Below are 22,868 nucleotides of genomic sequence, written 5' to 3'. Positions count from 1 at the left end.
AAACACACACACACGCACATGCAGCGTTCTCATGTGCTAACCCCGTTCCCCTTCAAACAGTTTGTCTCTCACTCCACACTCCTCCAAACTTGGCCCGTGACAGGGCCTTACATTCCCTTCCCATGAGTCCTAGCATGGCTAGTCAGCAGAAGGACCCCAGATTGTGCTGGCTGCGTCGCCGCCTGCCTCGTTTGGGAGCGTGCCTGGGCCCTCCGTCTCAGTAACCTTGGTTTGCCCCCACTGTTTGTGAATTCCTGCCACTCCAACAGGACCACACTGTCCCCAGCAAAATGCTTTCTGGCACTGGGCAGCTGGACAGACCGGTGGGAAAGTGAAGTGAAAGCTCGGATTGTCTTTCAGGCAAATAAATAAGGCATGATTGTAGCGTTTCACCTAAAAGTCATTTAGTGAGACTGTTGGACAAAAATAGACAGAAAGCTAAGAGAGGGAGTGTGTCTGTGATTTGTAACCCCCTGCCAGGTCAAGAGTCATGAATTAGTGATATTTGATGAGGAATAATCTGTCACAGTTTTAGATACGCACAATTACCAATTAGGAGAAAGACGTCTTATTTCATCAGATTACCAGCATTTATCGCCTTGTTCTGATACAACCCTGGTTATGATTGGTGCTTTACGATGAACTAAGGGTTGTGATTGGGTTGCGAGGTTGCGATCGGTGAATTTTCAAAGCCTCAGATTTCATGCTGTGGCGATGTTTTGTGTCTGCCAACACCCTGACTCTGGAGTGTTTAGCCTTCACTGCTAGTTCTGCTGTCTAAGGAATTTCATGGGCTTGAGTAATTTTTAGTTATGTCTCTCTCTCTCTCTTGGTTTCTTTACTCTCTTTCTCTCTCTTTCACTCCTTCTTGTTTAAAATCATAGTTATTTGCGGTGCGGCGCTGGGTTTGTGGTTTTCGGAATGGCTATATTATTCCAGTATTAAGTATCTAGTCTTTCACCATAATGTTATAAGAGGCTTCCATGGCTTAAAATATTAGATTACCTAAAATGGTATAAATATTAGTATCCTCCCAGTATTTTTCAAGGTCTCATTTCAATAGAATCGCAATTTGAAGCTTTGATAATCTTTTTTCGTTTCTTCCAATAAAGGGGAACTCCCCCAATTTCACACATCAGCGTCTTTTGACGGGTCTTGGCTACTGCACCCGTGGAAAAAGTCGTATTATTGTCATTTCAGGTGGAGCGATTTAAAATATAATAAATCGACCCATGTGATGTCATTTGCGTCGCCATCATCTGGGGCTGAAGACCACAAGTTTGAAAATAAAAACATCTGGGGGTGGGAGGTGGGTCGGGGGGGTGGAGCTATAGAGAATTGATCTTTTCAGATCTCTGTAGCCCCCTCCTCATCTTTGCTTGAGGCTAACCGCTCATGGCTACATTAACGGCCACTAGCATGACACACCCGAATCTCCAAAAAAACGATCTATGGTTGAGTTGCATTGTGGGTGACATAGGCACCAGATTTTTAACTTAACTGTTAACTTTAACTGTTAACTTTAACTGTCCATGTGAGTCTGACAATCTGACAAGAGTGCAATGCTAAATCGGTAGAGAACTGTTAAGCGAATCATATTACTGCATATATGCCAACATTTTTAAACTAGTTCATTTATAACCTGTTAATTTGCTAATTTTAACCAATTCTTACTGTTCATTATAGGGCTGATCAGTCAGGATAGACAGGAAAAAAAATTAAATAAATTAAAAAAAAAAAAAAAAAAATATATATATATATATAGGATATAATATATATATATCCTCCGGTTTGACAATGTCAGATTTTTAAAGTCATACTGAGAAACTATAATAAGTATTGGTCTGTTTTTGAAAATTTTTTTTAGACTTGATGATCAACTGATTATTAGAAAAGATTATCGAGACATTCATCAACAATGACAACAATTGATGGTTTGTTTTCAACCTTTTAATTTTGAACCTGTTCATCTGTTCTCCTGCTCGCCTGCCTGCCCACATCCATGCTGGTTCCTCCGCCTGTCTATCTGTTTGCTTGACGGTCCACTGTGTCACAGCGCTACTAATGGCCATTGCTGAGCCAGCCACTTTCTAAATGACACCCTCCTCCGCTCAATACAGCTGCCCTGCAGTTATGCACTCACTCCTCTCCCCCTTTTCGCTTCTTCCTCCCTCCACTCTCCACCACTTCCTCCCATGCACAACGCGGTGGCCTCCCTCTCTCGCACGGAAGAGAAACGCAGTTTCTTGTCAATTTTCTCTCAATATTTCCACTCGACGCGCCTCTTGATGAAAGAACCTCATCTTGTCCGACACACGCACACTTTCATACATCACGTATCGCCGCTTGAATGACTGACCGACAGTGTACGACTGGAGCGTCTTCTCCCCACTGCTCACCAAGACAATGATTTGTTCATTCATCATTCACTCCGCTCCATCTTCCCTCTCTCTACCGTCTTTTATCTTTTTCTCCCTCTTCAAACCGTATCCCTTTCTCTCCTTTTAATTATCTTTATCTTGTTGTATGTGTGTGTTTGTGGGTGTTTGCAGCAGAGGTCGGTGTAGCATGTTTCTTCTATTGTGAGACAGAGCTGTACTAAAGATGTATGAAGGCCAAATTGAGTTTGGCTTTAGTTTGACTACAGCAGCCCTGCCAGACTAAATCCTGGATCAAAACACCCTCATGATCACTCGCATTCTCTCCACATATCAGCTCTCCAACCTCTGCATACCCCAGGTGCCAGTTGGATTTAGTGCAGTTCAGATTACTTTATTAATTCTCAAAGGAAAAACAGTAGCACTTGTCATGACTGGATGTTCATCTTGTCTCGCCTCTGTATTTCTCTTTTCTTGGACCACACACATACTCACAAACTTCCCCCCTCAAAGTTCATTGGTTAATTCGCAGGGGGTTCCAGCATCCTAAAAGATGGTGGTGGCAACATTTTGGCACTGGCAGCTCATAACTGGATTGCTGTAATTATTCATTGGGAGAGTGATGCCTTCCCGGGGCTGAAGATTGATTAGGTTTGATATGCGACTTAGTGTAATCTGTCTTTGACCAGGGCTCCTGTCCAAATTGGCAGGAATAATAAAAAGAGAGGAAGTTATTTTTTGAAGCGAGCGGAGGAACGAGTGAGCAAATGAAGATGGAGGTGGGTGGACAATGGGAAGAGAGAAAGATTGAGGCATATCCCGTGTCATGCCTCTTGTGGCGCCCTTTGCCATACACAAACCATCAATCTGCAAACAACAACAGCAGGGCAACCGTGTTGTTTACAGTTGAGCAAGGCTCTTGAGCTAAATAAAACCATTACAACTTAAAATACTGCACCTTTTATTGTCAGCAATACTGTGTACTTAGTTCAAAGTGTTAGTTTTCCACACACATTTGGGTATTTTTTTTTTTTTTTTTTTAATGCCTTGCTTGTTTTGTCAGCCAGACCAACGCGATCCTCGGTTGTCTCATTTTCCACGACTAAAGTGTGTCTTCAGTTAATCCTCCAGTGTAAGCATGGCAGAACTTAAAAGGCTCTGATTAGGCTGTTGTGTCCCACAGGTTGGCTAGATATAAACTCGTGACACACTCACAGTGCCCATACATCCCCTGGAGACCTCTCTTTGTGTTAATTAAAGGAGTCTCAACTGCAATTAGCAGGCTTTACAATGAGCGTACCCACAGATAGACACATACATGCGCACACGTACACATGCACACACAGATACAGACGCATCCAAACTGTGTGAGAACATTTATGGGCCCACAAACACTCTTTACAGTTGTTTAAGTATCACTATGCCGTCGCATATTCCTGTTAGGTCAAGTACCATATTGTTCGCACAGTAGGCTAGTGATCACTTTTAATAATGCAAGTCAAACACAGCAGCCCTGTTTAGTGATGACTTATGGAATAAATATACAAATGCAAAATAAACCCTGTGGAAAATTACTGAGATCTAAAATCCTATAATGGCATCTGTTTTCAGTGCAAATAAATTTGTTTCAAGAATTTTGTAGGGTCAAGTTGGATTTTATTGATACTTGTGATGATATCTGGCTTATTGTGTTGCTTTAACAAACTTCATTTCTTGAAAACTCCAGAAGGATAAATCTGTCTGAAACATGAGAAATCATCTCATTCCATTGGAGTTTTTTTTTAAACTTCTAAGTATTTCAAGATGAAAATGGAGTCCAGTGACTTCTACTACAAAATAAATGGACCCAGAACATATTTTTCATTTTCTTCTACTTTATATTTCCATGTAGACAGCTTGGGTTTTATTCATTCAGGGTTTTAAATCTATCACTGAGATTTCTCCAATACAGTGGAGGCTAATGAATTTTGTTTGTGGTGTTCAAAGCATAAAAATCATTTAAAAAAAATCAGATCAGAAGCTGTCTTTCCAGAGACAATGTTGAACTTCATTGTGAACAATTATTATTCATCATTCTGGTTTGGAGGCAGAAAAGCCAAAAAAATTAAACCAAAACTGTCCGCATGATTGGATACACTAGACATGAGTGATCATTTTATTTTAATGTTTTATTCTTTTTTTGGAATTTTTTTTTTGTCTTTTTGATGCTCAGTATCTTCAGTGTATGAAAGGACCATTTCACTTGGAGTGAGTAGGTAGAGGTAGGTAGAGAACCTCAGCTCACCTAGCCACTTGTGTAATCCTGCTTCCACCCAACAAGCTAAGAACAGAGTGGCTGTAAGACCTCGACATAGAGCCTGTGTCCATGGTGGCCAAATGGCCCTTCATCCTGTCTCCTTATGAACCAAATTAGACCAGAGCTCTCCCAGTGTGCTCTAGCCTTGTCCACAGGAAATCAAGGCCATGTGGACCTTAAGTGCATGAAGCCCCACTTTGGCACATTCTAACTGGGGAGATGGTGGCAAGAGCAAGGCCCCCCTGCAGCTTGTCAGAGGTTGGGAGAGGACACACACACACACATACACCCACAAACACAAACACGTACAGGTGCAATTACGTATTTGCGGATGTTCACACAGGGGCACAAACTCACAGTGGATAGGTGCTGTCAACTCTGTGGCAACGCTGCTTAGCCACTCCACTCCCATATTTACTTATTTATTGGCAGCGATGGCTGCGATGACAGGGTCACTCACTCTCAGAAAGCCTCCCAGGCTCCACAACGTCCCTTCAAGCACCAGCGTAAAAATTTTAAGAGCCCCAGGCCTGGTTTGATGATTTTGACGTGAGTTAACGTGTAGCTGAGTTGTCGGGTGCATTCAGGGGGCTAACTGTTCTAATGCGTTTACCCTCTTGCCTGCCTTGTAAGTGTGTCTGTGTGTGTGTGTGTGTGTGTGTCAAAGCGAGGCGAAGTGTCACTTAATAATTTAGTCTTCGGTTTCGTCCCCCTCGCCATCCATCCATCCATTCACAGCCCTTTATGTCTTGCCTCTGGGAATGCGGTGGCCATCTCTCTGCCTCGCAGGGAGTGATAGAACGAGCAGAGACAGGTGACAGAACCTGGTGTGGTGGTGTGTAAGGACAAAGTGAGAAAGACTGACTGCGAGAGAAAGAGAGGCAGACAGCAGAGTGAACATAAACGCTCAGACAGAGACGAGAATTAAAGGAGCTTGAGATGATTTATGAGTGACTGGAAGATAATGAACAGCAGTCACTGTTTTGTGAATCAAAATTTTTACAATGCAGGTTCATTACACAGAGACTCACGTCCATTCTGTCATTAAATCTGTTCTACGTGTCTTATGTATTAAAGCAATGCAACGCAGACATGCAAGATGAAATATACACCCATGCCCTACACAACACACACACACACACACACACACACACACACACACACAACTGGGTTTCTGGCCTCTGTGCATGCCAGATGTAGACAGGAGATCTTTTCTCTCTCTTTCTCTCTCTCTCTCTCTCTCTCTCTCTCTCTCTCTCTCTCTCTCATCACTGTTCTCAGACTAATAGGTTCTTGTTCTCCATGGAAGTGGTTCTAAGGCGAGAGCAGGAACTCAAAGCCTGCACGCCAAACCTGTGGCTACGGTTGTAATAATCAAATAATGTAACTTGGCCACGTGTAAGAATGTGTGTTAATACACGAAAGCTTTCAACAAAGTCTCCCAATGCCAGTGGCCTCCTATATACTTTAATATGACTTGATGTTCACTTAACCCCCCCTCTTCCTTGTAATTGAAACCTGATGGTGGAATAATAATCGTTTCTTCATATTTTTTTTTGTCTTTTCTTTCTGCATTCACTAACCTGATTTTTTTTTTTTTTTTTTTTGCCTGGCCTGTGGGATCGTATTCAATTACAAGAGACTTGGAGGGCAGCAATGGGCATTACACTTACAACCTCTCCACGGGCTCACAGGGAGAGAAGCTAAAATGACTTTTTAATGTTCAGACGTTTGGTTGGTGCCGACAACATGCAGAACTTTAAAAATGAAAAATATATTACTTTTGAAGCTGCACTTCCTACTTTTCTCCTCTTCATTCTCACAGTTGAAAAAAAGATAAAGAAGAAAGACAGAGAAGAAGGATGTGCTGGGAGTGAGAATTGAACCCAAACTTTGTTTTTTTTCTTTTCTTTTTTTTTTTTGTGATTGAAACTCTTCTTTCCTCAGAAGTGAAAAACTTAAATCAAAACTTTGTTGCTTATTTGCGAAGTGGTTTTACTACCGCAAGATGATTTGTGTGACATTTATTTGGGAGCGTTCTTTGGCCGGGAAGAGTCACAAGTGTTTGTGTGTTTGTCGTGTTGTTAGCAGTTATGTTCCTTGTCATGTGTGCGCCATAAATAAAGACTCCCCTGGCTAATGTAACCCACATGTTTTTTGTTCCCACCTCATCATTAGTTTTCGGGGAGGATTCAGATGGTACACAGTTCTTTTGGACCACGTATCAGCTTTTGTGAGATCATTCAATTTTTATTTTTTTTATATCAAAAGCAGTCGCGGACTTCCCTGTTACTCACAAAGGCTGACTGGTATGATTCCCATTACTTCACTACCTCACCGCTGAGCAGATGCACAGCTGGTTACTGATGACCTCTCTCGAAACACATTTGCATACACACTCATACCCAGACATACAGTAAGCATTAGACTGGTAAATCCCCATTTGGTTGGATTTTTACACCAGTATTTGATCAGGCTAGACAAGTTTCCTGAAGATACTATTAGTCCAAGGAGATAGTCCTTGAAGCTGTTTTTATTTAAAAAAAGAAAAAGTGAAATATGTAAAACTTCCCTCAAAGCAAGATCTAAATCTTACATTTGTCTGTCTCATCTAGTCTCATACTCACACACTCCTGTCACACTCTTGTAGTTAAGACTGTCTTCTTGTCTTTTTAAGGCCCTCGTCATGACATTCTATGACACCTTAAATGTTGGCTGCTTGACAGATGATTTGGTCTTGGTCATTTTCTCCAGGACAGATATCAGGAGATGCTTTTGACTTGTTTTTACTTCTTCTCTGTGACAACAGTACAAGTTACTAGGTATGTCCCTCCCTGATCCAAGTCCATTTATATTGTGTATCTGCTGATACCGAGTCAGGTCTGATATTTTTATCTACCTGCTTACTAATCATGCCTCTGACACACTAAAATCACAGGCTTAGCCTATGAAATTTGGCAAACCTTATTTCTCATGGGGTTCTTAATCTGCAAGTCTTGGTTCAAAAATATTATAGGCTGATATGATGAATGACAGTTGGACAGGGAAGAAGCGACTCCTGAAATTGATGCGACACAATCAGCGAGATAGAAGATGAATCACTCTGTCAGAGTTGTTGGAACTACAAAAACTAGTTGCAAATGTCCTGTAGCAGTACAAGTTTAATTTTGACTGTAGTACCAGACCTGATATAACTGCTCTTTGCTTATAAAAGTGAGCATTTAATAAAAGATTTGTTAGCGTCTTTGATCAAAGTATTGGAGCTCTTCGTCGCCCACACTTGTGCGCTCGAATCATTTTTCACATTCACATGATCTAATTTTACTAAAAAACTAACAAAAAAAACACTATAAACAGACATCAAGAAACTTGTTAAGCCTAGCAACATTAAGGCTACAAACAACCCATAATAGGGCTGGGACTGGGACTGGGACTCTTTTCAATTCAAAAATCTGATATGATGAATATGTAATTTTCTAGTCCTTGAATATAATATGATCCTACTTTTGAAAACATAATAGATAAATAAAAATATTGTCTTATTTTTGGTCCAATAAGGTAATTTAATCTGCTACCTCCGGTGCTGTCTTTCTTGTCAGTATTGTCTTGTCCCGCCACAACAAACAGCAATCCTCAAGCAAATATTTATGAAGGTCACTGCAAGAACCACTGACATCATGCTCTCTTTTATCTGGGCCTCGGTAGGTTGAGACAGTGTTTCAGTGTCAAAGGGAGCAGAAAGCTAAAAGAGGTAAAGACATATTATTCGGGTCAGACAGTGAGAAAATCTTGGGGCCGTGAGAGAGGAAGGGTAAAAACAGAATAATGAGAGATGGAAAGTTAGCAGAGGGAAGAGACTGTAGGGAAGGACTTTGTCAAACTCTCAGTGCTGAGTTCAGTGGAGATTGGGTTGTAGAGGGGGGGGGGGGGGGGTGGGGGGTTGAGTGGAGGGTGGGGGTGTACAATGGGGGCGCTGCCAGGGTTGCCACGGCAGCGTTCCGGATGGGCAGGCGGTCTCCTCTCAGGGGGTGAGGGGGGACGTGGGGCTGTCAGGGAGCCTGGCAGGTAGAGACACAACGCCCTGTGACTGGGGGGGAGCACGGGTCAGTGAGAGAGGACAGGAGCGAGGGGATGGAGGCAGCGGAGAGGTGGGGTGGAGGCCTGTCTGATGAGGTGAGAAGAGGCAGAGTGAAAGGGGAGGGAGACACGAGGGAAGTAAATGAGGGCGGAGGAGGAGAAAAGCTAGAGATGATTAGAAGAGAATTATCCAAGTGTGAGTGCGGATGACTGTGGAGTAAAGAGGAGGAAAGAAGACGGAGCAAAAGCAGAGGGATGGCCTCGGGGTGCCTCGATGTACACGTCTGTGAAATGCCCTGAAACCAACCCAGTCATTAGGCAAGTGATGGAACTCAACCTCATCTTCTTTTTCTTCTCCTTCTACATCTTCTTCTCTTTCTTCCTTTTCCCACACACACAATATCCCCACACCTCTTGGCTCATGTGTAAGCCTTTCCCGGAGCCGACACACTTTTTCGCGAGGCAGTGCGAGAAAATGAAGAGCAGCACATAACCCTACAAAGCAGCTATCTATGACGCTAATGTCAACTATCAAATGATTTTCTGACCTGGTACATCCATCCTCTCTTACGCTGTGATTAAGACAGTTACACAGCTATGTGAATACAGAGATGGAGATTTTTTCTCCATTCATCTCCACCATGAAATTGTTGCCCATCATAACTTCTGCCTCCACTTTTACCCTCCCCTTCGTATTTGGCTTTAAAATTAAATTTAGTGGAACTGTAAATGTAAAACCTTGTGGGAAAATCAGGGTAGTGTGCCCCCCTATGTCTCTCTCAGCTGCCCCCTCCACTGGAAATAATGGCCTCACTCTACACAAGATCCAACTCTCACTTTTGGTGAGAGCCTTGTTACCAACGGACAATGGATTCTCCCTTTAGAAGAGAGATTCTCAAAGCTCTGTTGACAGTGGGTCAGTTGGTTGAGTCTGTGTTGGATGGGGGTGGGGGGGGTGGGGGGGCAGGGGGTGGGGGGGTGAGTAAAGAAAATTCAATCATATAATTACAAAACAAAATCTGAAGTATGTTTGGTGATGCCTGTCCTGTTGCCGACATACCTAGAGAACCCGTTGTGTTAATGTGGAAGCATAACGAAAAAGGTGTTAGATGAATGTGTGTGTGTTGTTGCTGTAGGATTTGCTGTGATTCAGTCAGCTCGTGGGGCAGAGGTGCAAATGTGCACGAGTGCTGTGTGTGTGTGTGTGCTTGTGTGTGTGTGTGTGTATTAGTGTGACTGTGTATGTATGTGGTTGTGCTGGTGTTGATAAAATTGTAGTTTTATCTCCTGACCTCATGAGTAATGTCTTCCTTTCTTGGAAAAGCCGAACTAACACTTGGAGCATTTTATACATAACATGTGTCACTAGGTCATGAATGGCCAAATGTTTATTAGCAGACCGTGCTCTCAGCCGATAAACGTTTTGCCACTGTCACCCCAAATACAGTCGAAAATCATTAATAACTCATAAGATGCCACACTGGCGACCTTTCCCCTCTCGTTTTTTTTGACAAAGGTGCACTTATTAGTGGAGGCCAGATTGCAGTGATCAGTGACACAGACAATCATGTGACTCCCTCTCTTTTCTCTCAGACCTTTCGCTGCCCTCATCTGTCTCTCTCTACGTCTTTCTCCCCATCTCCCTCTCTCCCGCTATCACAAGTGGAGAGCTGTTCCTGTCGGTGTCATATGATGTCTTGTGGCCCTGTAGTGGTAGCAGAACAGTGACACTTCTATCCCTGTGCCATCTGATCGACACGCCATTCCTTGTCACATGCACACACACACACACACACACTGTCTGTTTCAGTGTGTGTGTGTGTGTGTGAGCATCTTCGTATGACCATAAATCAGGTCAACGACAGTACTAGCCCTGAGCCACGTGCTCCTGCTTATGTCTCTACTGTAGTGTACAAAGGCTGCACTCACTCTTCTGGAAATGCCACTTCCCACCAGTGTTAAACCATTATTTTGCTTTGTTTATTTCAAATAATTTAACATGGAGTAGATAGAAAATCTCATAGCGTTCAATCTGGAAAGAAGTTTGAAGGACAAAACAGCTGAGAGGATGAACTCCAGATCTTTCTTTCACATGACAACCTTAAGTGAACCAGCGTTCTCTCGCTACATTCGAAAAGCATCCTCCTCAGCAAACAGACACTCATCAACCATTCTCTACTGGCCTTGATCATTTGTTTCTACAGCACATAATCACCATCACTGCACAAATTATGTTTTTCCACTTTCCTCTCCCTCTCTGCCCCCTGCTTCTGTCCTTCCATTTGCCCTCTTTTTAGTGTGTAAAAGGCCAATTTGAGTTGGATTTTGCTCCATTGTGATTTCATTCCCTGAAAAATTATCCCTGCTCCAAAAACAAAAACCAAGAAAAAATAAAAATAAAAAAACAAAACAGACAAATAACACAACAGACAAGCATCTTAATTATGACTTTTTGATGACCTCTGCATCTGTTTTTTACTCACTGTTATTTGCTTGAACAGGTTTTCTCACTTTGCACAGAAAATGAAAAGCAAGGTACTTTTCCTCTCAAGACTTTTGCGTAGAAAGGGGAATTGGTTTTCTTGAGACTGTTTTAACAACTCAGTGCTGTCGCATCCAATTTCTGGGCTATTTGCCCCATTAGATGTCAATGTTTGGGAAACAAACAGGCAGCGCTGAGAGGTTTGATGGGCACAATAATTTGGACTCAGAGAAGGAGGCTGCCTTTTGAAATACATTTGTAGCTTACGGTCAAAAGTGTAGTTAGGGGTCAAGAATGTTTTAAATCTCCCTCATACTCTGTGTGTACTTCTTCTGCTCTATTTTATCTGACATGCTGTATAGGCTTCAGTTCATTAATATTTTACATAAATCCTTTTTTTCTACACTCTTAATCTGTATTTCTAATTACAACCTTTGACTAATTTGAATAATATTTTACTTATCCACACCAATTAAAAAATAATGAATATATTACATTATTATATGCCACCATAAATGGTATTATGTTTAGAGTTAAAAATATGAATTTAAAGCTTTATATTCATATGTGCAGAGAAGAAGTTGCACTCTCATACTGTATACAGTCAACAGTAGTATTGTGCCAGTATTATTACAATTAAGGTCTGCTGCTCTTCTGTCAAAAAAAAGCTTATACAAAATATAAATACACAATATAAAAAGTTAGAACAGGACAATACAAACAGAAGAAAGAAATAACTGAACAAATAAAACAATCAGTGAATTGATATGTTGGATATCACTGCTAAAGTACATCTTCTCAATCATCTCAATCAAAAATTACACAACTCATAGAATGTGAATACATATATCTATGTTTTGTTATAAAAAATAATATCAGCACGACCCCCAGGCCCCCAGCTGGGGAAGGTCAGAGGTCAAGACAGCAGACTTTAAGTGTCTGATGACTCAGAGGAGACAAGCTCTGGCCTAAAGCCATCATCATTATCAGATTTTATATTCACTCAAGTCGGTGTAATGTAAAGGAAATATCTGAGATACGGAAGGGAGGAATGAAGGGGTGGGGGGACATTTATAAATAACTAGGCATATGCATCCTCAAATGTCAGAAAGCAATTTAACTTCATGCCTTTACACAGAACAGAGGAATATCTGCAGCATCTCTTTTAATTACATCAAATCGCGAAAAACAAAACAATTTCTTCAAACAAAGGCAACATGTGAGCACAATAATCCATATCACAGGTAGGCGCTAACTGCGTAAAACAGATTATTATTAGGTATTTTAGTAAAGATATCCAGGACACTTGATATTTGAAGCCTATTTCATGGAAATGATTTGTCAGCACTCTCTGCACTGCAGACCGCACATGTCGGCAGTGTCACGCTCATCCAATGATTTGCCATTCACAAAACGCAGATAAATTTGTGAGGGCTCTCACAAGCTCACGAAGGTGCCACAGGTATGCCGTTCGTTTTGATGAGCGAAACATGTCAAAAGGAGCAGGAGGAAAAATGATCTAATGTTGCAATTTCTGGTCTCTAAGATCCTTTTTTTATTTTGATGTGGCATTCCAAGTGAGAGGGGTGGGGGGTGGTGGGCTCATACATTAATTATCATTTTTGGATAACTTATTCCTACGGCTTTGACTGGGGAAATGTAGGCTTTGTTCTGCAACTCTTCCATCTTGACAATCCCTTTCTGACTGCTTGGATTGTAGGATTGTACCCCAGACTGAGCGCGCGGGTCGCTGGGGAATAAGGATGCTATGGCAGAGCTTTAACCTCATGCACACACTTGTATTGATCCGTACAAGCCTCAGTGACTGTTGCTACAGAGCAGGCTGCACTCTGTCATACAGAACTCCCCCTGTCACCCGTCAGTGGCAGCTAACACACACACACACACAGGCACACACACACACACACACACCAGGATACCACACACACCCATCAGCCTCTGGGCTATCACACTGCCACCAACCCTGCCCTCTCCTCCTGCCTCACCCAGCCACCCTCATTCCCCATCTCCACTGCCCCCCCCCTTTTTTTTTTGCTCTCTCTCTTTCTCTACCTCACTTTTCCTCTAATGAGTTGCAACACTGATAACGAGCCTGATGATCTTCCATTGATTCGGCTATCACTTGCTTGTCTGGTAATTGATCCGTAGCTGAGCCTCTAGTTAATTATATGGGCTTCGACATGGACCCCTGCCCCAGGGAGGGGGGGAATTCTCAAGTCCTGCACAATAATAGTTTTAATAAAGGAGCCTGAGGATCTCCTGCATCCTATTTTCTGTCCTTTCCTAATTCATGTGCTTTTTCATCTTTCTATTTCCTTCTTCCTCCCTATTTCTCCCCCCTCAAAGTTGCCCATCTCCGTATTTTTACTTCTGTGTCTCTGTCTCGTTTCCTCTGTCATCACGGCCATTACCATCAGCAGAGGCAGGGGGGGGGGGGGGGGGGGTGAGGAAGGGATAGGAGTGAAAAAAAAAAAAGAGGTAGAGTGAGCAATATTGGCAGAGTCCACTCCTCCCTCCCACAAATAACAGCCATTAACCAGCCAGGTCAGAAGCTGAGCCACCAGCTTGACTTGAAACACTGAGTGCCACTTGAAAAACCCACAGACTAGCACATTTACAGACGAGAGGGAGGGAGCAGGAGAGGGAGAGAGAGAGACACAGAGGAAGAGAAGCGTGAGCTGGAAAGCAAAAAGGAACCTCTGCCGCTAAATTGTCACTTAATATAATTAGCCTAAGCCTCATGCATTACCTTTTCAATAAGTTGTTAAGAGAGAGGAGCTGGCAGTACATGGACAGGAGGTGACACATTACGCCTTTTACGACAAGGCTGCTAGTGGCTTCTGACAAGTGCAGGCCACTATGCAAAAGATAAGTGAAGAAAGGATTGGAGGGGGGGTAGTAAAAGGAAGAAAGAGTGAGGTAAAGAGATCAAGAAGTGGAGAAAAATATCACAAAAGGCTAAAGCAGAGGATAAAGATGTAGGCAGTGATTGAGAAAGGAGTGAAGATGTAAATTTAGCTTGACACGAAAGACACAAGTGCACATTTTCACAGTGGCAAGACAGACACTGGGCATTTTTCCCCTTGCTCGTCCAACTCCCCTGTACATAACCGTAACGACCAGTGTGATAATCTAAGCAAAGGTTAACAGTACACTGCCATTAGGAAACCGTAGAAAAGGCTTTTAACAGACAACCAAGCGGCTGTCTACAGCAATTTACCACAAAATTTGAAGTGACTTTATATATCAGAAGCCATTTAATGTGGCCGAGGAGAGAAGTTCTCTCTCTGTGTCCCTTTCTCTTTTGTTCCTCGGCGGTGGAGAGATCACAGTGACATCTCCCTCTCGCTGCGGACTGAGGCACCTGGTCTGTCATTTCTCTAATGATGGTGGGGTGAGGAGACGGAGTGGAGGAGAGAAGAGGAGATTGGGGTTTAAAAGGGAAGAAGAGAAGGAGCAGGAGGTGGAGGGGGGGATGTCTTCATTGTTTGAGACATGTCCTATGCTCTGTCAAAGGAAGCATAGATCTCCTTCTTTTTTTTCTTCCTTATCCTCCTGTGTGTCTTTTTCTCCGTGTCTGCCTCCCTTTACTCCTCCATCCCTCATTTTATTCCCTTACCTTTGCTGCTGTGGGGACCAATTTGGCTAAAATGGAACCTCTTCCTCATTTTTTTCTTAATTAAAATCTGAGAGCCTCTGCAGAGGTGGGGGGTTCCTGTGTGTGTGTGTGTGTGTGTGTGTGTGTGTGTGTTCATGTGCATGCTGGTGGCAGATTGCCTGCGTTCCATTAGTCTTTCATTAGAGTGGGTGAAAATCAAACAAAGGCACCAGATTTTTTAGTGATATAACAAGTCTATTGATATTTTTCTTTTGTTTCTGTTTTTTATATAATTGCCCTACAAATCAGAAATTGAGCAATTTTCAGCTTGATCAAAGAATCTTTCTATAGACTACAACCCTGCATTTTCAATCTTTTTTAACAACAGAAAGAAATACTTGGCAATACTTGGTCTGCAACAGTGATGCTTCTTTTCAAACTGTTTTTTCCCTCCTTCAAGGTAGAAACTGAGCACCATGAGCGTGTTTGTGTGTGTGTGTGTGTGTGTGTGTGTGCGCGCGCGCGCGCGCGCGTGTGGTGGGACAGTCCCACAGGAGAACTAAGTTGCTCTGAGACATACCGGCCGCTCGCAGCGCAAATGGTAATAAGGCAGAGGGACAAACGCCCCCCTCCTTCCCTTCTCCTGCTCTGTGATGGCGCTTGCCCCCACCTTCCTGCCCCTAGCAGAGGAGGTGTGTGTGTCTATGTGTGTGTGTGTGTGTGTGTGTGTGTGTGTGTGTGTGTACTGACACACACACACACACACACAGAGAGAGGGGAAGCGTGCGGCGCGATGTCATTGAGCATCTCAGAGTGGAGCGGCATAGTTGACTCAGTTGAGCCTGCACCGACCCGACACACAAACGCATACAGACATACACACACATACACATACACACTCCGGCTCAACTCGCTCAGAGAGCCACCGTCTCTCTCTCTCACACACACACTCTCACTTGCTCGCTCGCTCGCTCGCTCTCACATGCTCTCGCTCTCACTTGCGCACACACACGCACACACACACAAGCTCAGGCGCTCAGTTCAGTTCCTCAGCGGCTGCGGCGGAGGAACAGAGGAGTCAGAGAGAGCGAGAGAGAGAGAGAGAGAGAGAGGACAGGCGGCGGCACGGACGTCGAGAGAGGGACACAATCACAGAGAGAGAAAGGGAAAGAGAGAGAGAGAGAGCTAGAGAGAGAGAGAGAGAGAGGGGAGCGGGAGGCAGGGAGAACTGGATAGCTGGTGGCTCACTCCCACACCTCATCTTCACTTTGCTGGGACAGACACAGAATTGATGGTAAGAGACATTCGTGCGTTTTATCGGCTCAGCTGTTTGCTTTTTATGGAGCTTTTTACGGGACTTGTTTTGTGTTTAGAAAAAAAAACCAATGTGACTTTTGAACATTTTTGAACACAGGTTTTAGATGCTTCACGTTCGCGTTTTATTGTGAAACTGTTTATTTGCGTATCGCATTTAGTTGTTTGTTTGAAGTTTTTTTTCTGTTTTACTTAACAACGTAGTAAAAATTCTTAAAAAAAAAATCTTTAAGACTTACTTGTTACATTACGAAAAAAATCACAGAATTACACAGGTTTGTTTTTATGCTTATGTGAGCATGTGTTCGGTCTTGAGTGAGCTGATGGCAGCTCCCAGCTTCTTTAACTTTTTCTTACTTTCTTTTTTCTTTGACATTAGAGCACTTTGTGTCCCTGTATGAATGTGTGCATGCATGCAGGTAAACATGTTTCATTGTGTGTGTTTGCATGTAAGTGTGTGTATGTGTTGGGTCCATGTTCAAGTACAAATTGACTGACAGATGGATTACAGCAAAAAACTGAGGCCATGGGCAACATCATGCACCCCTCCTCACTAATTCCCACAACCCCCCCTTCCTCTTTTTTGTTTTACTCCATCCTTGCTCACCTTCTCATCAGCCCCCTCCTCACCTCGGTCCTTCTCCTCATCCCTCCGCACCTCCATTGCTTCGCTCATCTTGCCCTATCCAAGACGAGGCCCCCGAGGAAATTCACCGCAAGCCCTCTTTTCTCTCTCTTCACAAGAATTAACTCCACACACACACACACACCCACACACACACACACACACACACACACACACACACACACACACACACACACACACACACACACTCCTCCGCCACCAGAGCTGCCAAGAAAGCTCACACAAACATCCAATCCCTCATTGCCCCCCTCTCCTTGCTATCCTCTTCAAGAAGCAGGACCCGCATGAGACAAAAAAAAAGGCAACACGACCCCAAAAGAACCCACCTTCACTGACTTTTTTCTCTTCTCTCCTCCTTCACACTCCCACATCCCTCCTACCCTCCCTCTCTGTCTCTCCCTCTCTCTGTCTAAGTCCAAAGAGGCAGAGTTGGATGTGAGAGGCAGTGAGTGCGACACAGTCCCACCAGAGCCCAGCACAGACCCAGAACCGGCCAGGCCACCTTCAGCCAAGGCTAACGGACCCAACGGCACTGCTGGCGTTTGCACGAGCATCCCCTCCAGTAGCCACAGTAGCAGCAGCAGCAGCAGCACCACCACCACCACCGCCGCCGCCACCACCAGCAGCAGCAGCAGCAGCAGCAGCAGAAGTGGTCTGGGTGGCATTAGCATCGTTAGCAGCAGCGCTGAGGGAGCAGGCGAAAGCTCCATGCAGTTCAGCACCAGACCGCCTAGTGCTGAGCAGCCGGGCTTCATGGGGACATGGCAGCAGCAGAGCACTGACAGCAACCTCCTCTACAGAATGTCCCAGCAGGTACGTCAGCCCAGCCTCACCCGCTCATCCTCTCCATGTCTGCCTCCCCTCTCTTTCCCTCTTTCACCATTTTCAGTCTATAGTCAAGGACTAAACTTTTATTTTTCCTCTAGTAGTGTACGTTCAGACATTTGCTGTTGTGATTCCTACTATCTCTTGGTCTGTGTGTGGAAAAAGAGAGTGTTTATGTGTGTGTTTGTATGTTTGCCAGTAGCTGTGTATGTGTAATGTGTGTGGTATGGGGGTGGTTGTGGAAAGTGTCTTGTTTGTGATATTTCAAATGAATGATTCTTAAATGCAACTGCATTTTTTGCAACTTTTCCCCACTTTTACAATATATCAGATTTGATGTTTGTGTGTGTTTGTGTGTGTGTGTGTGTGTTTGTGTGTGTGTGTGTGTCTTGGTGGTGTTGTTTTACACACACCATGCCTGAAAGTGTTTCCATCCATGTAGCCTCTGTGTGTGTTCCTTTTAATTTTACTAATTCAATGCATGAGTCATTTCCTTCTCTCTAAAATAACTGAAAACAGCAGATTTTTGTCTATTTGTAAAAACACACATTATAATGCAAATTTTGACCACTACCAGATAAATCATTTATCTCACCATTTGATGGATTATCCCTGTCTGGATTCGTTACATACATGCTTAAGTCTCCGTAATTGGTCTATGAGCGGTGTGGAGTTTTAAAAGCAAGCACTAGCAGTGTTTTGGTAACCTCGGTGCCGATAAAGACTCGGGAAGGGGCACCCCTCTGGGACCGGCTAATTGACTTCATGTGGCCGAGGCAGGAAGCCCCTTGCGCGGCTACAGAACAGCAGAGGAGCCGTGAGCGAACACAGGCTCCCCTGGAAAAGTAATGATGATAACGGATAGCCTGCACCGGCTGAGGAAAGTCCACATTTCCTCCCGACATTTCTCGCCTGCTATCGTGGATGTTACACTGAATTTCTCTCTTGTTTTGTATCTTAAAAAAAAAAAAAAAAAAAAAAAAATCAAGAAGCCCCAAAGTTAGAACAAGAAAGTTACTTTTTAAGGGACAGGGGGTGGAGGTGTGTGTGGTTTGGTCTGATAAATTTCAGGTAAGGGTTGGTGGGAAGAGGACTGAGAGTCGAGTTTTGTGTGTGTGTGTGTGTGTGTGTGTGTGTGTGTGTGTGTGTGTGTGTGTGTGTGTGTGTGTGTGCGTGCGTGCGTCCGTTCGCGCGCACGTTTGAGGGGGAGACAGTAAAGATAGAGGATGGTTGTTAGGTTGCAGTTGATCATAGCGGGACCTGCAGTCGCTCCGTACCATGCACATGCTGTTACGCACTCAGGTCACAGCGGCTCTTGCGCAACAGTCTCGCCGTGACTCTGTGTTGTAAATGATGAAAAACGTCTTCTGTCACCTTGCCCGTACTTACAGCTCGTACAGTCTCTTTCTTTCTTTCTTTTTTTTCTCCAAATCCCAGAGGTCTAATCGTGAAGGTGAAACTGATGTGTTGAGACTAAAACATGTTCCGATGTAACTTTTGGGATTAGTACATTTTAAAAGAGCTTTTCCCCGAGATTGTTTTGTGTTTTGTTTTGTTTTTGTTTTGTTTTTTATAAATGAAATAGCCTATATCCCATTTTTTCATGTCACTAAGATTCCGTTTTCACACGGAAATGAATCGCATCCCTGTAATTTTCATGCAGCGTCCTCTTTTTATTTATTTTTTGTTAGAAATTTTCCTAAAGAAAAAAATCATACCACCTTCTGATAAGTGATGGGACGAGATGGGTGCGCTCTTCTCCTCTCCCGGTATAGGAGCAGGTGGATGGGCCCCTGCGCTCAACATCTGCTGGGACCCCACGTTTACATCCCCAATCCTTTTTACAAATGCGCACCGTTGTTTCAATATAATCAGCTGTGGGACTCGCTGTTATTTATCCTTCCTCGCACCACTTAGAAGACATCTTCCCATGTTTAGTAGGCATGACATAAATTCTCCGAAGGAAGCCTGTTCCTTGACAGACTCGCCTTATTGGAATCTAACCGATAATGACTTTGTGTTTGCCGAGGCTGGCGCACCCTGGGGTGTTGGAGGAGAGAAAATGGGTTATGGGCTTGTGTTTCCAAATCTCCCCTCTCTCTCCCTTAAAGATCAACAAGGTGGCACGAGGGATGCGGTATTTTTTTTTTTTTATCGTTGTTAGGCCAAATTATATTTCCATCTGATCGATAGAGACGCAAAACAGCCCTGCGCCGTGTGTTCAGGACAGATGCGGCTGTGGTGAGGTGCAGGGCATCACCAAGCCAAAACATTTGCTAATGCTTTTGAAATTCCCTGTAAATCTCTCTCTCTCTCCCTCTCTCCCTCTCTCTCTCTTTCTCTCTCTCGCTCTCTGTCTCACACAAACACACACACACACACACACACACACACACACACACAGACACACACACACAGACAGACAGACACACACACACACACACACACACACACACACACACACACACACACACACACACACACACACACACAAAGCAAGACTGAAATGAAAAAAAAAAATTAATTTCACTTAGACGTGAGTGTATGATTTTGAATGACAGAAATAAGCTGTGGTTTACAGCAGGTGTCTGATCATCTCGCTGCAGAACATCAGTGACCGACGACTGTGAGGAAAGTAAAGCAAAGATTTTAATGATCAAATCATGAAACAGGAGATCTGATGTTGCACCTGCCTCTTTCAGCGTAAAGAAAAATGACCTAAAGAAAATTGATATCAATTTGAAATCGAATGTCTCCTAAAAATGGTTAGATCAGCTCTGTGATTGACTCCTTTATTTGAGACATTTTCGTATTTTTCATTTTATTTGTAAATTATTTCAGAATTAATAAATTCATTCATTTACACATTCACTGAGACGTCAAGACAATGAATCGTTTCCCTGCTCTAAATATTCTGCTGTGCTTTTAGAAGCTGGAGAAACTGGTGGAAAATGAAGCTGAATTAAATAATTTTCTTTATGTTTTATTAACTTTGGTGTGTTAAGATTACATATTGACAACCTCATCTACATGCAGTCGCTCCTCATTATTGTGTGTTTCTCTAAACTAACGAAATTAACAACAGTGGCGATGAAGGCATTTCTGTGGGTGAATAATTTACACCTTTCATAACAGGCCTTAATGGGCTTTTAATCTTTGAAGAAACTTTTTTTTTTTCTAAGTCACATAGCAGGAGATTTACAGCCATCATAATCCACGCAAGTGTCAACAGGAAACAGCATAAACAGCATGCAATTTATATGAAATCAATGAAATGGATTCGATAAATACTGCTTATTTTCTCAGAAATCGGTGCACATTTTTACAAAACACTCCAAGAGGGAACTTTCAGAATTGTTTTTATGGAGGGAAAAAAATGTAAAAACATTAATTAGGAGTTGAATTATTTCCCAGGCATTACGGAGTGATAATATTTGGAGCCTTAATTGACCCGCTGCTGTACATGCTTGGCTATGAATATCGACCCTTGCAAGTTAAAAACCCCGGAGTTAAGTGATGCTACGAGCCTAATTGGTTCATCAGGGATAATTCCTCCACAATACAGGAGCCGCAGGCCGCGTCTCTTTTTTTCCTCTTTTTTTTTTTTTTTTTTTTCAATTTTCTCATCTGCTTCTGGTCGGAGGAATGTGGGAACAACTCAGGGATTAGACGAGCTCGTAAAAAATGTGCCTTGACTTCCACCTGAGGATCTGATGCTGCCACCCAGGCTTACAGCAGACCTCGGAGAAAAAGAAGAAGAAGAAGAAAAAAGATAGAAAGAAATCAGTGCATGTCTTCAGTCTGAAACTACCTCTAAAATAGCCTCTTCCTTTTCTTTTTGCAAGGGTGCTGTAACGCGGCTTCCTTTGAAGTGCGACAGGTCGACTATGGGCCGAGACCTGGAAGAGGTACAGTGGCATTACAGCTCGCCTGGCTTCTGTCTGCTCTCAGTACTGCCTGCTCCATCCCACACCGAGGCTCTTATGTCCACATATAATCCAAGGAATTTACAAGGGTTTATGATGTAGAATATAAATTACAAATACATGTTGACTTTTATGTAATAATAGTAATAATAATAATAATAATAATAGAAATAATAATAATAATTTTAATACAATTTTATTAAGATTTAGAGTGTTAAATCTTTAATTTGTGCATGCATTTTGCCACACTAAATTTTTCTTTGACTTTGTACTCTAAAGCCTGCAGCATTTTCCTTTTCCTCATTATCATGCACTAACAAATTTAAGATCCCAAAACTTTATTAAAATTAAACAAAAAGGCAGTAAAACATTATGATAAAATCAATATAGATAGATAGAATTATAAGTAATGTTAATTTTTTTTTTTACTTGAAAAAAAACATGCAGTGATTGTTTCAGATTGCATTTGTTTTTAAGACAGTGTCAAATTGTTAAGCAGGCATTTTGGCATTGATCATACAAATATGTTTTGTAGGCTTATAAAAAAAAAATTCCCCCTTAAATATTGAATGTAAATTTGGAAAGTTTGGCTTCAGTTCTTCCATTTACATCTTTCTTTAATATTTTCTTGCTTTCATATCTTGTGTCATATTTTAACTTTTCATTAGTGATATTTGTTGATTTTCCCTGATTTCTGAATGCACTATGCAGCCTATACAGTCCTGTGTGTTCTTGTTAAACCACTGAAAGTGGATGCTGTGAGCTCTGAGGGCACGATGACAGACATATTTATGGAATAACATGCTCTGCTTTGTTTTGTTTGAGTGAAGAAATGGGGTTGTTATTATCCTCCTCAGTGCAGATCACAGAGTGTGCTAATCTGCCTATTAACACACTGATATACTTACAGCGGTGAGTGTGTGTGTGTGTGTGTGTGTGTTTGCACACATTGTCTTACACAGTGGGGTACAGACATGCTGCATGTTGCATATGTGGTGCACATGCACTGCTTCTTACCATTGTGTGGGACTGGGAGGCAGTGATTTGATGCATATGTGTAGCATTATCCACAGTGAGTGAACGTGTGTGTTTGTGTGTGTGTGTCGTTACACTCTACTGTTATTATTTCCATGTCTGTCTTTGATGGGTCGTTGCACACAGAGCATATGGATGCCTATACGTACATGTATCTGGTGTCAAGTGTGTGTGTGTGTTCTGACACTGAAGTTTACGTGTGTGCATGTGTGCGTTAAAGGCATTCGTGTCTGTGCTTTTGCCATTTATTTTTCTGAGTGGGTGGCTAAA

At 42.8% G+C, this 22,868-nt stretch overlaps 1 protein-coding gene across 4 annotated transcripts in view; it reads left to right on the top strand.

Annotated features, from left to right (window-relative positions):
- The window catches only part of bnc2 (basonuclin 2), a 167,810-nt gene that overhangs the window by 52,787 nt on the left and 92,155 nt on the right, over window positions 1-22,868 (top strand). The window contains exons 1-3 of one of the 4 annotated variants that reach the window (XM_056370736.1): window positions 15,624-16,146; window positions 17,227-17,625; window positions 21,483-21,545. In XM_056370736.1, the coding sequence (XP_056226711.1) occupies window positions 16,144-16,146; window positions 17,227-17,625; window positions 21,483-21,545 (465 nt within the window). In that variant the 5' untranslated portion in view covers window positions 15,624-16,143. Of the gene's footprint in view, window positions 1-15,623; window positions 16,147-17,226; window positions 17,626-21,482; window positions 21,546-22,868 lie in introns of those variants that run through there. The other 3 variants (XM_056370701.1, XM_056370710.1, XM_056370718.1) reach the window with 3 other exon arrangements.

This window comes from Seriola aureovittata, chromosome 3, assembly GCF_021018895.1.
Source record: "Seriola aureovittata isolate HTS-2021-v1 ecotype China chromosome 3, ASM2101889v1, whole genome shotgun sequence".
Taxonomy (NCBI): Eukaryota; Metazoa; Chordata; class Actinopteri; order Carangiformes; family Carangidae; genus Seriola; species Seriola aureovittata.
The sequence above is the reverse complement of the archived record's forward strand: the minus strand, read 5'-3'. Positions and strand labels throughout refer to the sequence as shown.